The 16121-nt window shown below is 36.3% G+C and overlaps 1 protein-coding gene across 2 annotated transcripts in view; it reads left to right on the forward strand.

Annotated features, from left to right (window-relative positions):
- Window positions 1-16121, forward strand: part of RALGAPB (Ral GTPase activating protein non-catalytic subunit beta) — a 100366-nt gene that overhangs the window by 34873 nt on the left and 49372 nt on the right. For both annotated transcript variants that reach the window (XM_082857417.1, XM_082857418.1), the window contains exons 6-10: window positions 501-632; window positions 9133-9311; window positions 10363-10511; window positions 10638-10854; window positions 14341-14542. In XM_082857417.1, the coding sequence (XP_082713543.1) occupies window positions 501-632; window positions 9133-9311; window positions 10363-10511; window positions 10638-10854; window positions 14341-14542 (879 nt within the window). The remainder of the gene's footprint in view (window positions 1-500; window positions 633-9132; window positions 9312-10362; window positions 10512-10637; window positions 10855-14340; window positions 14543-16121) is intronic.

Genomic DNA, 16121 nt, shown 5'->3' on the forward strand with positions numbered 1-16121 from the left:
ATGTATAATTATTATATACACCATTGTGTGTTACATGTTATACATATTATAATGTTATATACAAGATGTATTATAAAATTTATGAGATATAATATTTAATTTATAAAATCACTTATTTGATAATTATAATAAAATCATATAAGTAAAATAAAATTACAGTTAAATACATAAATTTATAAAATGATAAAGAAGTTTTATAAGTAAATAAAATAAATTTATAAATTATATAACTTAAAAATATATGAACTAAATTATAAATAACATTAATTATTTAAAAATAGAAATACATGTTTTAAAAAATCCTTTATAAAACTGGAAATCCTCTTCCAGTTTATCTATTTTATAAACAAGGGTTTTTATTTTATTCACTTCAGTGATGTATAATACAAGTTTCATCTATTTTCTCTTATCATATTTCTCTTAGTATATTTTAATGTTTGAATGTATTTTCCATTCTGTTACAAAATGAACTTGCTGGTATGATTTTTTTTATTTTCTAGATTGCTACGCTTTACATATGGTCCTTCATTTCCTCCATTTAAAGTTCCCGATGAAGATGCCAGTCTGATCCCTCCTGAAATGGATAATGAGTGTGTTGCACAGACATGGTTTCGCTTTTTACATATGTTAAGGTACTGTTGTTGTTGTATTTCATGTGGTCTTTACGCAGTGAGTGTCTTAGGACAGGAACGGTGCTATAACTCCTTGTTAGAGTTCACAGTGTGGCTGTTAAGCCCAGTCATCAGATGGAGCCAAATTGGACAACACACACATCTACATCATGTGCCCCTGCTCTCCCTGTCCCAGCAGGGTCAGGCTGTCCTCAGCTGCTCTTGGGCCACACTCTCTAGAGGCTTGTTCCCTGCAGTAGGTGCAGCATTTGTTCTCTTGCCTGTTGGTGCAGCTTGGATGATGATCTCTCTCCCAGGACTTTGTCACATTCTGTGGGGACTGGAGACTAGCTTGTTCCTCTCTATGACCAGCACTGACTGGTCAGTCTGGCTCTCAGGACCTCTCCTCTAGTAGCGTGGTTTAAAATTTCACTGAGGGTACACCATAGAATTTCACAGAGGGACAAATTGCTAAAAGTAATACTTCATGCTCTTTCTTTTTTTATAGTAATTCTATTCAATTCAGTTTCATTGCTTCCTACCTTTCTCTCTACTAGCCCCATCCTTGTGCTCTGTGGAACTTTGGTTCTGTTGTATACTATTTGATTTGTAAACTTTTTCCTTGCATACCTTTTCTTTCTGGTTTGACGAGCCTCATTTTTCTATTTGTGTATTAGTGATTCTAAATTACTCTGTATGACCTGTTTATAAGTTAGGGATCTTAATCATTTTCTATCATGTTTTTTTCAGTTTGTATTGTGTGTTTTTCATCTTTCGGTGATTTTAGTTTATTTTTTAAAATCTGTCTTTTTCTGTGATTATTTTCTGTTTCCTTTAAGATTAGAAAGTCTTCCTTTGTTCTTTGATCAGATAGATATTCACCTATGATTTCTTCTGACTTTGTTTCCTTTGTGCCATTGAGTTCCTTTATATATATGGATTTTGTCTTTGGGTCACATATTATTCCATTGATCTTTAATTCATTCTTATAGGAGATTAACACTTTTAATTATTTTAATCTTATAATAGTTATTGATATTTGGTGGGACTAATATCTTTTTCCCTAAAACATTTCTTGGAATATTTTTAAAAATCTCTTTTTGCCTGTTTAACATTTTAGATGAATTTTAGAATCCATTTGACATGTTACAAAACACAAGTGAACAGAAGAACCTCACAAAACCTTTTGGGGTTTGGAGTGTGTGTTAATTAGGGTAAGGAACATATCCTCCTTTAGCAGATGAACCTGAAAATCTTAGTGGCTTAGTACAGTATGTTTCATAAAGTTTTGGGTAAGGAGCAGCTCTGCTTAGGTAGTTGTTCAGGGACCCAGGCTGGCAGAGTCTCTGCCATCTTCAACATGTGGCTTTATTAGGGCCTTAACTTTGTAGGCAGGTGCCTCTGTATCTGGCTAGAAGATGGAAAAGAGAGAGAGCAAGGAAAATTGTGTGGAAGGTTTTCATGGACCAGCTCCTGAACTGTGATGTAAATCACTGCTACCCATATTCCATTGGCTGGAACTCAAACATATGCCACACTTAATTGCAAGAGAACATAGGAGGAAAAGAGAAGCTAGTGAACATCTAACCAGACTCTGCCAAAGATGAGAATTGCATTAAGCTTGTATTTATATTTAGGAACAGCTGACATCTCAATATATTGTGTTTGCTTTTCTAAGAGTAGGTATTTTTCTTTTTTAGAATCTTAATTAATTAATTTAGGTTGTGTTGGGTCTTCGTTGCTGTGCATGGGCTTTCTCTAGTTGAGGCAAGTGGGGGCTACCCTTCATTGCGGTGTGCAGGCTTCTCATTGTCATGGCTTCTCTTGTTGCAGAGCACAGGCTCTAGAGCGTAGGCTAAGTAGTTGTGGCATACGGGCTTAGTTGCTCCGCAGCATGTGGGATCTTCCTGGGCTAGGGATTGAACCCATGTCCCCTACATTGGCAGGCAGGTTCTTAACCACTGCACCACCAGGGAAGCCCCTAGAATCTTAAATATCTTGCAGAAATGTTTTGTAGTTTTCTTCACAGAGATCTGCATAATTTTTTTCTTTTTACCATTATTCCTGTGTATTTATTGCTGATGTTGTGAAAGGCTAACTTTTTTTCTACTGTTAAATCTTGTAAGTGGCTATTGCTGCTGTAAAGAAAATGTTTTACTTATTTTATTTTTGTATATTTTTTATATACTTGGGATTTAAAAATGCTCTGAGTATTCCACTGATTTCTTTTTAAATTTCTAGATATAATGAATACATATCTGCAAATAAATGTCTCCTTTCTAGTAATTCATACTCGAATCTGTGGTAATTAATTATAAGTGCTTTGATTGCAGTAAGATCTGTATATGAGTTCATGTTCTGCTACTTTTTTCTTTGTGAACTTGAGCAAGCAGTTTAGTCTCTCTGAGTCTCAGTCTCTTTTTAATCTATACAATGGGGATAATAATACTATCCATCTTGTTATAAGTATTGAAGAAAAAGTATGTAAAACAGTACATCTGATGCTTGAAAAGTTGCCATTGTTATAATTATTTTTGTATGTGTTTTACTACATTAGGCAGAATTTCTAGAACATTGTTGAGTTAAAATGATACTGTTTTAGCATCCTTCTTTCATTCTGATTTTCATTGGAATGCCTCTGTTGTGTGAAATTTTGAGTGGGATATTGGTTGTTGATATTAGATAGTTATTCTTTGTTCCTGATTTCCTAAGCAATGAAAAAATTTTAAATTTAAAAATATAAGTAAAATCAGAAATACTACTGAATTATTTTCAAATCATATTTTGGCATCCATTTAAGCAATTAAATGTTTTTTCTTCTTTTACCTATTGATAGTATGTTAATTTTTCCCCAATACTGAATCATCCTTCATTGTTTAGAGAAAAATTCTGCTTGGTTATGGAATACTGTTCTATTGAATCATCCTTCATTCTTTAGAGAAAACTTCTGCTTGGTTATGGAATGCTATTTTAATGTTTTCCCAAATTATCTCTGTTTCTATTTTTTGACTAATTTATATTTTGATAACTTAAATAGGAAACTACCTATCTTTTTCAATGCTCTGTTGCATGAAAGTTATATATTCCTTAAGAGTTTGTAGTTCTTGGATAATCTTTTCCTATTCCTTCACTATTAATTGATCTCTTCAGGCTCTATCTTTCTTCTTGAGCTGAAAGATTTTAGTATTTTAGTCAGGGGTTTTTTTTATATACAGAATAGGAACTTACTTAAACAAATGCAGGTGAAAAAGAGGGGTTATTGTGTGATGATAGAGCTGTCTCACTGGGCTCCAAGAAGCAGTGAACATTCAATCATGATAGGGAGGGATCAAGGCAGCCTTGGGACAGGCTGCTCTATTGTCTATCTCTTGGCTTTTTTGCTCCTCTTGTGCACATGCACTGCTCTCTTTCTCCGGCATGCTCCCCCGAACCCCTGTTTCTTTCTCCCCAGTTTTCGGTATCAAACAGATATGAATTTAGCAGAGCTCTGCTGGACTGAGGTGTAGTCCATTCCAAGCTTACTGCTTATTTTTCTAATTTTTGAACAGAGAACTATAATCCCCAGTAGGTACTGCTTCTACAGACTTCTTATCTTCCCTACGCCACATAGTGGACCACAGTTCTTTGGATACAGTGTACTAACACTAGAAGCCCCTTTTCCATACATGCACACACAGGCCCCTGTCCCCACTTGCAGTTATGTGAAATTCAGAGTCTGAGTAGATGGAAAAAGGTTTCAAAGGCCCAGGGCATCTATAAACCACTGATTTATGTTTCTCAGCCTGGTTCTTTTCGTCTTGAAGCTAGTGGAAGTTCTTTCCAGGTGCTGGCTGTAGGTTGACTAACAATATTACTTTGGGTTGGAAAGGCTGTTTAATGGACAGTTAAGCAGACTATTTTGAGTGGAAGCCAAAATCTGTTTTTTAATGGAGATGTTTAAAATTATTTACATATAAAATATACCTCAAGCCCATTGTTTTAAATACATTGAAATGGGTCTGCTGCCCTATCCTACACGTCTGCCACACATGCTGGGGTGTTGCCCCAGGACCTTACTTCAGACATCCGTGTGGCTGACAGGGTCTTGGTGCTCCGGCCTGGTGTCAGGCCTGAGCCTCCAAGGTGGGAAAGCCAAGTCCAGGACATTGGACCACCAGAGACCTCCTGGCCCATGTAATATCAGTTGGAGAGAGCTCTCCCAGAGATCTCCATCTCAGTGCTAAGACCCAGCTCCACCCAACGGCCAGCAGGCTCCAGCTTGGCTGGAGACATTCCATCGAAAAACAACAGAATACACTTTCTTCTCAAGTGCTCATAGAACATTCTCCAGGATAGATCATATCTTGGGTCACAAATCAAGCCTTGGTAAATTTAAGAAAATTGGAATTGTGTCAAGTATCTTTTCTGACCACAATGCTATGAGACTAGATATCAATTACAGGAAAAAAACTGTAAAAACTACAAACACATGGAGGCTAAACAATACGTTACTAAATAACCAAGATATCACTGAAGAAATCAAAGAGGAAATCAAAAAATACCTAGAAACAAATGACAATGAAAACACGATGACCCCAAACCCATGGGATGCAGCAAAAGCAGTTCTAAAAGGGAAGTTTATAGCAATACAGTCCTACCTCAAGAAACAAGACAAATCTCAAATAAACAACCTAGAAATCAAAGAGGAAATCAAAAAATACCTAGAAACAAATGACAATGAAAACACGATGACCCCAAACCCATGGGATGCAGCAAAAGCAGTTCTAAAAGGGAAGTTTATAGCAATACAGTCCTACCTCAAGAAACAAGACAAATCTCAAATAAACAACCTAACCTTACACCTAAAGCAGTTAGAGAAAGAAGAACAAAATAAACCCCAAAGTTAGCAGAAGGAAAGAAATCATAAACATCAGATCAGAAATAAATGAAAAAGAAATGAAGGAAACAATAGCAAAGGTCAGTAAAACAAAAAGCTGGTTCTTTGAGAAGATAAACAAAATTGATAAACCACCTGCCAGACTCATCAAGAAAAAAAGGGAGAAGACTCAAATCAACAGAATTAGAAACGAAAAAGGAGAAGTAACAACTGACACTGCAGAAATGCAAAGGATCATGAGAGATTACTACAAACAACTGTATGCCAATAAAATGGACAACCTGGAAGAAATGGACAAATTCTTAGAAAAGCACAACCTTCCAAGACTGAACCAGGAAGAAGTTGAAAATATAAACAGACCAATCACAAGCACTGAAATTGAAACTGTGATTAAAAATCTTTCAACAAACAAAAGCCCAGGACCAGATGGCTTCACAGGCAAATTCTACCAAACATTTAGAGAAGAGCTAACACCTATCCTTCTCAAACTCTTCCAAAATATAGCAGAGGGAGGAGCGCTCCCAAACTCGTTCTATGAGGCCACCATCACCCTGATACCAAAACCAAAGATGTCACAAAAAAAGAAGACTACATGCCAGTACTACTGATGAACATAGATGCAAACATCCTCAACAAAATACTAGCAGACAGAATCCAACAGCACATTAAAAGGATCATACACCATGATCAAGTGGGGTTTATCCCAGGAATGCAAGGATTCTTCAGTATATGCAAATCAATCAGTGTGATACACCATACTAACAGATTGAAGGGTAAAAACCATATGATCATCTCAACAGATGCAGAAAAAGCTTTCGACAAAATCAACACCCATTTATGATAAAAACTCTCCAGAAATCAGGCATAGAGGGAACCTACCTCAACATGATAAAGGCCTTATATGACAAACCCACAGCCAACATCGTTCTCAATGGTGAAAAACTGAAAAACCATTTCCTGTAAGATCAGGAACAAGACAAGGTTGCCCACTCTCACCACTGTTGTTCAACATAGTTTTGGAAGTTTTAGCCATGGCATTCAGAGAAGAAAAAGAAAGGAATCCAAATCGGAAAAGAAGAAGTAAAACTGTCACTGTTTGCAGATGACATGATACTATACATAGAGAAACCTAATGATGCTACCAGAAAACTACTAGAGCTAATCAGTGAATTTGGTAAAGTAGCAGGATGCAAAATTAATGCACAGAAACCTCTTGCATTCCTGTACACTAATGATGAAAAATCTGAAAGAGAAGTTAAGGAAACACTCCCACTTACCATTGCAACAAAAAGAATAAAATACTTAGGAATAAACCTACCTAAGGAGACAAAAGACCTGAATGCAGAAAACTATAAGACACTGATGAAAGAAATTAAAGACGATATAAACAGGTGGAGAGATATACCATATTCTTGGACTGGAAGAATCAACATTGTGAAAATGACTGTACTACCCAAAGCAATCTACAGATTCAATGCAATACTTATCAAACAACCGATGGCATTTTTCACAGAACTAGAACAAAAAGTTTTGAAAATTGTATGGAAACACAAAGACGCCAAATAGCCAAAGCATCTTGAGAAAGAAAAACGGAGCCGGAGGAATCAGGCTCCCTGACTTCAGACTCTACTATGAAGCTACAGTAATCAGGACAGTATGGTACTGGCACAAAAAACAGACATATAGATGACTGGAACAGGATAGAAAGCCCAGAGATAAACCCACACACATATGGTCACCTCATCTTTGATAAAGGAGGCAAGAATATACAATGGAGAAAAGACAGCCTCTTCAACAAGTGGTACTGGGAAAACTGGACAGCTACATGTAAAAGAATGAAATTAGAACACTTCCTAACACCATACACAAAAATAAACTCAAAATGGATTAAAGACTTAAATGTAAGGCCAGACACTATAAAACTCTTAGAGGGAAACATAGGAAGAACACTCTATGACATAAATCACAGCAAGATCTTTTTTGATCCACCTCCTGGAGAAATGGAAATAAAACCAACAATAAACAAATGGGACCTAATGAAACTTAAAAGCTTTTGCACAGCAAAGGAAACCATAAACAAGATGAAAAGACAACCCTCAGAATGGGAGAAAATATTTGCAAACGAAGCAACTGACAAAGGATTAATCTCCAAAATATACAAGCAGTTTATGCAGCTCAATATCAAGAAAACAAACAACCCAATCTAAAAATGGGTGGAAGACCTAAGTAGACATTTCTCCAAAGAAGATATACAGATTGTCAACAAACACATGAAAAGATGCTCAATATCACTAATCATTAGAGAAATGCAAGTCAAAACTACAATGAGGTATCACTTCACACCGGTCAGAATGGCCATCATCAAAAAATCTACAAACAACAAATGCTGGAGAGGGTGTGGAGAAAAGGGAACCCCCTTGCACTGTTATTGGGAATGTAAATTGATACAGCCACTATGGAGAACAGTATGGAGGTTCCTTAAAAAAACTAAAAATAGAACTACCATACAATCCAGCAATCCCACTACTGGGCATATACCCTGAGAAAACCATAATTCCAAAAGAGCCATGTCCCACAATGTTCATTGCAGCACTATTTACAATAGCCAGGACATGGAAGCAACCTAAGTGTCCATCGACAGATGAATGGGTAAAGAAGATGTGGCACATATATACAGCCATAAAAAGAAACGAAATTGAGTTATTTGTAGTGAGGTTGATGGACCTAGAGTCTGTAATACAGAGTGAATGAATTAAATCAGAAGGAGGAAAATAAATACCATATGCTGACACATATATTTGGAATAAAAAAAATGGATATGAGGAACCTAGGGGCAGGACAGGAATAACGACGCAGACGTAGAGAATGGAGTTGAGGACACGGGGGTGGGGAGGGAGGGGTAAGCTGGGACAAAGTGAGAGAGTAGCATGGACATACATACACTACCAAATGTAAAATAGCTAGCTAGTGGGAAGCAGCTGCATAGCACAGGGAGATCAGCTTGGTGTTTTGTAACCACCTAGAGGCATGGGATAGGGAGGGTGGGAGGGAGTCACAAGAGGGAGGGAATATGGGGATGTATGTGTACATATAGCTGATTCAGTTTGTTGTACAGCAGAAACTAACACAACATTGTAAAGCAATTATACTCCAATAAAGGTGTTAAAATAAATTAATTAAAAAAATATGGAACAGAAAAAAAATAAATACTTTGAAATGTATGGCTTTAGTATGTGCACGTGAACACAAACACTAATCCCAATTTTCACATAGGTTTTAAAAAATTGGAAATGTTAATATTAAAGTAAGATTTTCTCCTTGGGTTTCTTGTTGATTTATTTACAGTTTTACCATTCCATTGCTTAATTCCAAACATATTACAAAATATCCATGTATACATTAAAAAAATTAAAAACTAGTCTTGTTTTGATTCTCATTCTCTGAATAGGCAAAGTAGGTTCATGTAAGCACACTTCTGTAAAGTAGTGTTGGTGTTTGAGTCCCTAGCTTATTAAATACAGATTAATCTCCTCTCTGAATCAAAGAAATAGGCACAAACGGCCTGTTCTTAAATTAGATTGCATGCATTTTATTGCTAAAGAGATTTCTAAATGTATAATTAATTCTTGCTCTCTCTTTTGATAGTAATCCCGTGGATTTGAGTAACCCAGCCATTGTAAGCTCTACTCCCAAATTTCAGGAACAGTTCTTAAATGTGAGCGGAATGCCGCAGGAATTGAATCAGTATCCCTGCCTTAAACATCTGCCTCAAATATTTTTTCGTGCCATGCGTGGAATCAGCTGTCTGGTGGATGCATTCTTAGGTGAATTTTGTGTATGTTGCTAGATGTTTGAAGATAACTTTAGAGTCTAGTTTTAGAAACTTTTGTGGACAGCCGAAAGCAAAAGATGATCAGAGTTGATTACAAATAATAAACTGGGAAAAATTATTTGCAACAAATGTGATAGCTAGAGGGTTTTTGTTATTATTATATAAATAGATCAAATAGTGCAAAGAAAAAGAATAAGACCTGGTAGATAAATGGACAAAGACTATGAGGAGATAATTTGCAAAAGAGAAGAGTGTTCATTCTCACTAGTAATCCAAGAAAATACAGATTAAAATGCATTAGGTGTCATTCTTATGTGAATCATTAGGAAGCAGTTTATACTTTTTGTGAACCATTGTTTTAAACTGTTTTTCACATGAAAAGTCAGAATTTTTTAAATCTGTTAAAAGGCAGTGGTATTTAATACCTATTCATTTTCAAAAACGTTTTGTTATGTGCAATTAATGTATTATAGAGGTAATATATTAGTTCAGTTAGCTTTGGCTGCCACCTAGCCAAAAGTACTAGTGGTTTAAACAAGGTAGTTTACTTTCACACGTGTTAAACGCAGGGCTAAGCTGTATACAGGGCTGCTATAGCAGTTCCACCATTGTCAGAGACCCAAGGCCCTTCCATCTTCTGGCTCTTCATCCTTTGTGCACACTCTCATGGGCCATGATGGCTGAAAGAGTTTCAGCTATCCTGTTCAGGAATTGGGAAGGAAGGAGCATCTACCTTTGATTCGTTCTTTTAAGGAGATTTCTTGGGGAAGACCCACCCAATAATTGCCCACTTCTCTGTGGTCAGAACATGGCCACATCTGGCTGTAAGGGAGCCTTCAAAAGGCAGTTGTTTATTCTGCGTAGCCATGTCTAGCTAAAATTTGTGTTTTGTAACTCAGGAAGAAAGGACAAATTGATACTGGGAGGCAGCTAGCAGTCTCTGCTGTAGTCTGTTGTGAGCCTTCACTGGTGTTGCTTGAGGAAGATTTACTGACCACATATTTTGAACTATGAAGAATAACTCCATTTGTCTTTCTTTAAAGGCATTTCTAGACCCCGATCAGACAGTGCTCCTCCAACACCCGTGAATAGATTGAGTATGCCTCAAAGCACTGCTGTCAATACCACCCCACCACATAACCGGAGGCACCGGGCTGTTACTGTGAACAAGGCCACCATGAAGACAAGCACAGTACGTTTTCATGACCATTGTTATACTGTATAAAATGGGCTTTTTAATCTGCCTTCCTTTTAAAAAATCCTGCTGTTTTCTTAAACTTTTCATGAGTGTGGCTATATTCTTGTGTTCTTCTAATAGGTTAGTACTGCTCACGCCTCAAAAGTTCAGCACCAGACATCCTCCACCTCTCCTCTGTCAAGTCCAAATCAGACTAGTTCAGAACCCCGGCCGCTGCCTGCCCCACAGAGACCAAAGGTTAACAGCATCTTGAATCTCTTTGGATCATGGTTATTTGATGCAGCATTTGTTCACTGTAAACTTCATAATGGGATAAACAGAGACAGCAGCATGACTGGTAAATATTGCTCAAGAAATACGTTGTCATTTTTTTCTTTTCTTTTTTTTCTTTTTAATCTTTCCTACCTGCAAGATTAATATGTATCTTAAAAAGCTCTCTGTCTCTGACCAAGCAGTGTCTTGTGCTTAACCCCTTCCAGCTGAAGTAATTTTGAAAGTTTCCCTACTTGTCCTTTTTATGTTCGTTCTATGAGGTTTGGCTTTTGTCTAATACTTCAGGTTAGCCACGTTTTGTTAAACCAGATTCCTAGGTGACCTGGAAGTTCCCTTCATGTCAGCCAGGATAATAATATTGATATAAAGAATTAAACATAATTGACCAGAAATTTATTCATAAGAAGTGTTTTCTTAGATTTTGACAGCCATTCACTCATTACTACATATAAATATCAGAAAATTTCTGCTTCACAGAAGACTCTAACCTTTTAGGTTTTAGTCTAGAGAACTTTATTTCAAGGGCATACTTTGAAAAATATATTTTCTCTGTAAGTAAGACTGGTGAAGAATTAATAACTCAACCCTGATATCTTTATTTAGATTTTATTACAGAAATGAAATTCTATCTAAATATGATTTATTTTTGTCATCTTACCATTACACATGGAAGTAGTGGCATAGGGTGCAGGATGGAAGGCTGAGGTACTGCAGAATATACTGAATATTTATGACTGTTTTATAGAGCTGAGCAATAATAATGGCTAGCACTTACTGAGCTGCAGTTACTCTGTGCCAGGCACTATGCTTTATGAATTAATTGTGCTTTATGTAATAATATAATTAATATTGGTTGGTTGGTAAGAGAAGCACTTTTCCACTGGGGTTGGAAATAACTTGAGATAAAAGGATGCCTAATTGCGTTAGATTATGCATCTCTAGGGAGAGTGTTAATTTCAAGGATAAAACTAATAAAATGGTCATAAGGGTCTCTGCTTTCTCTCAGAAATGCATTCTTTGTTATTATGTATCATCTCGGAACTAAGGGCCTATGACTGTTAGCATTATATACATGTAAATTGTTTTGGTTGTTCTTACAAATCTTTAAATAATTTAGAAAAAGTAGTGCATATAAAGGCATTTTCAGGAATATAATTTGAGATTGCATGATTGAGTTTAGGGATTCCTTTGTTTATTTTGTTCAAATCCAGACACTTTATATTCTACCATTTCCATATTTTATTTGCAAGTTTGACTTATGGATAAATAAATGTACTTATTTGATGACTAAATGAAAACATTTAAAAAACATTTTGGCTTATGTTTTCTAAAGTTCATGCGCCTTATATTTTGAGTTTTATGACCCATGTTTATATTTGTTAATTTGTATTGTATATTCTAGATTGAGTTAGTCATATTTTTATTTTTTATTTTTATTAAGATACAATTCTTTACAGTGTAACTTTTGGGTATCAAGCTGTTGACACTAAAATCCCTGAATCCAGAGTGGTTCAACCTGCTGCTTCCTTGGTGGGCTTGCTTAAAGGGAATTTATAGATCTTCCCACTCTCTAGGGAGTTTTTAACAGCTTTTCTCACCCTCTTGTGCCAAAAGATAGAAACTAGAATTCAAATCATGTGTGGGCTACAAATTCCTACTTTTAACTCTTTACCATTTTCTTTGGTGGGAAAAGGATAGAAGCTCTTCTTCCCCCACCTTGTGTTCAGAGATGAGAAAGGCTGTTGTATTACCCAGGAGATAGGAGGTGTCCAGATAGCTGAATGGGTTAAAGTGCTGTTGGGTGCTACTCTTGAGGTCTTGCGGGTGGTGGGAAGGTTGAGAATACTGACTCTGTTAGTCTGTTCTCTAAGTACTGGCTGCCATCAAGGAATTCTGCCATGTAGTTCACCTCTAAAAATGTTTGCTTCTGTGAACTGGTTAGCTTTAGAGTTACATGACAGTACACTGTGCTTTGTAATTGTAACATTGAGCTGGGAAGGGTTAATGAACTAAAATTTTAATGCACGTTATGGGCAGTTCAAAACCTCAATTTTTTGTAGTTGTGTAATTTTCTTCGTTCATTGTTTTGCATGATACAAAAATCATAATTTTGGATCTGAATGCACAATTTCCTGTTTTTGAACTAGCTTGTGGTATCATAAAGCTTTTAATCTAACTTTTAAAAAGCAAAAAAGCTTCTTAACTTATTGTAAAATTTCACCATCTTTAACGTATTTTATAATTACTACTGTCCTTTGATTTGTTTCCATTTATTTCTATTATCTTGCAGCATCTTTTATCCAAATTCTTCTTTCTTATAAATCTTGTAAGTAGGAACCAGAAGCTTCTCCTTAATTGCAGTCATGTTTTTATTTTTTTCATAATTCCATTAAAAATTTTGATTGTCATTGTCTCTTGTAGTTTTTGCACTTGGGAAGAAAAATACTTTTCTGTGTTTTGAATGGGGAAGATTGTTGGCAAAAGCAAATTAATCTGCCTGAATCAGTCCCATTATTTTCGTACACTAGTCTGGTCATGTCATGAATTCCAGGATTTTGCACTAACTGTGTTTTGGCTTTTTTTTTTTTTTTAATTTAAAGCTTTAAGCGTATTTTTATACAGATTTAGTGTTTGATTTGTATGCATTCTGCATGTAGTGTTTTTCAAATGTATTATTGCTGGATAGCTTATTCAGGACTAAAAATGGCTCATGGGAAGTTGCATAAAGATTTATGCTTGACTCTGCATTCTGTTAAATCTGTTATTACAAATAATTTAAACATTTCATGTAGAGTGATAAAAGATTTCAGAGTGATTTTCAATACACTGTGAAATCTTTTGTTAAAAATAAAAGCAACTTTCGAAGGGCTTCTGTTTCAGTGACAACGAATGACCATGATAATCTTTCTTACCAATCCAGTTTTCTGATTTATCAACCTAAAGTTAGCTGCTGTCTGTGGTTGTTAAAATTCATTCTCATTTTGCTTGGTTGGGCGATTCTTCGGTGTGTGTTTTGGAGTTGGTTGGGTGGTGGGAATGCTCTCTCTTCCTACCCATTTCTTATCCTTACCTTGCCCTCTCCCTAAAGTATACAACCTGGCATGGGATTACCCATTCAATTATGATGTCTGTCTGGGGTAATGTGTAAATTTGCAGTACCTATTTTTCTTAATGTTTAAGCATCATTTTTTAGGGAGAGAAAAAAAACAGAATAAATAAAAGAAAAGCCAAATTCTGTGTTATATATCTGTATGTATGTGAATACAGATATATACAAATGTACTCTGCTAATCAGAAATTCAGTTGAAAAATGCATCTTGTAGAATCTGTTAAACTGACAGTACCACTGTAAATTGTTACCCCTTTTCAAAGAAGATTTCAGAGAGCCCTTTAAAAAAAAAAATTAAGACATAATTGCTAAACAAAAGCATTATTGGATTCTATTCAAGTAGCAATTTAATGACACCAATATTTGATCTTTGTGTCCAGGGTCCCATGAGCCTATTTGCATATCAACAAATATAATAAAACCCTCCTTTTTTCTCCCCAGCCATTACAACACAAGCTAGCATGGAGTTTCGACGGAAAGGGTCACAAATGTCCACAGACACCATGGTTTCCAATCCTATGTTTGATGCAAGTGAATTTCCTGATAACTATGAAGCAGGAAGAGCTGAGGCTTGTGGGACACTGTGTAGGATTTTTTGTAGCAAGAAGACTGGAGAAGAGATTCTGCCAGCTTATTTATCCAGGTCTTAGAATTTTTTTTGTTTATTTTTCCATTTATATAGTTGTGATAGTGAAACTATTATAGCATGGCTTAGTAGGTTGAATTGATAAGTAAATGTTGGTTTGAAATACCTGCAAATGTATGTAAGTAACTGAAATTTTTTGCTTGAATTCTTCCTTTTTACCTACCTTACCAGATTTGGTGAGGACCCCTAACACCCTTTTTATTTTAGAAGTATTGTTAATTCCATCTTACATGACGTTTGTTAATTACAGAGAGATTTGAAGGGCCACACTAAATTTTTAATACATTTTTATCACAGTACTAGACAGTATAGATGGTCCAGAAATGTTAGCTGTCAATCCTGCCTCTAAGGAGCTTATTTTCTCAAGTGAGCAAAGCCATGTACACAAGTAACACCAATCCAATAGCAATAGGAAGCTGGTAAGAGAGAGACACAGAAAAAGTGCTATAGGCATTCAGAGGAAGCAGAAGCATACACTTGCCCTGGGGGTTCAGGAAAGAGTTACAGAGGATTGGATGATTGTGCTGGACTTATGAAAGATGACTAGTATTTAGACTATGTTAGCAAGTAGGGTAGGGTCATCCTATCCAAATTTATGACTTCAGCCAGTCTTTTTGAATGGCTCTGCCATCCATTCAGTTGCTTATGCCAGAAACTAGGAGTCATTTCAGGCTTCTCTTCTCTCCCTCTGTATCTTTAGATGGTCAACCGACTCTTGCCTTTCTGCTACTTAAGCCTCTTTCTAATCTCTCCACTCTGTCCCCACCATGACACTTCAGGCCTTGTCACTTTTTTGCTAAATTAACTTGTAATGGCCTGCTATTTTTCTTGACTGTCTTTTGCCTTCCTCAACTGATCATTCACACAGCTCCTGAAGTGATACTAATATTAATAAGAACATTCAGGTGTCTGTACATACTAGGTTCTCAGGAGAGAGGATTAAACTGACTCAGAAGGAAAAAGTGTAGAAGAATACAGATATGAAACAGAATGGTACATGCAGGGAAGTAAGCAGTATCTTAATAGGCACTTGACTTTAAGTAACAGAAAATTCTTTCAATGTGACTTAAGCAAAAGGGGAATGAGTTAATGAGAAACTCACACTATTGAATACCTTCTAAGGTCAGGACATGCAGCAGGGTCTCACAAAGGACAGGAACCAAGAGCTAGAAAGTGTTCAGGGACCAAAACAACTTTCCTCCTTTTTGTTTCTCTGTCATCATGGTCTCCCAGAACTGCTTCATTCTTCTCTTACCTGCAGATCATGTTCTTATATTGTAGTATGCTTCTAAGTTCAAATTTCCGTGACTTTTGTCTGGGTGACCAGCAGGGCCAATTAGCATTCTGAATCCTAATTTCAGATTCCTGAGAAAGAGGATCTGATTAATCAGGTGTTTACCTCTGGTTTAATCAGCTACAGCTGTGAAGGTGGGTCACATTGGATACTGGCACCCCATGTGGTGGGGGCACATTACTTAGGAGGGAGCCGATGGGTTGGGACAATACTCCAAAACGGTATCAATAGCAGTAAGGGAGAAGGCTGTGAACACGAGCCTTCCATCTGGCCCATAAGATT

The sequence above is a fragment of the Leucopleurus acutus genome, assembly GCF_964270905.1.
Source record: "Leucopleurus acutus genome assembly, chromosome: 16".
NCBI lineage: Eukaryota > Metazoa > Chordata > Mammalia > Artiodactyla > Delphinidae > Leucopleurus > Leucopleurus acutus.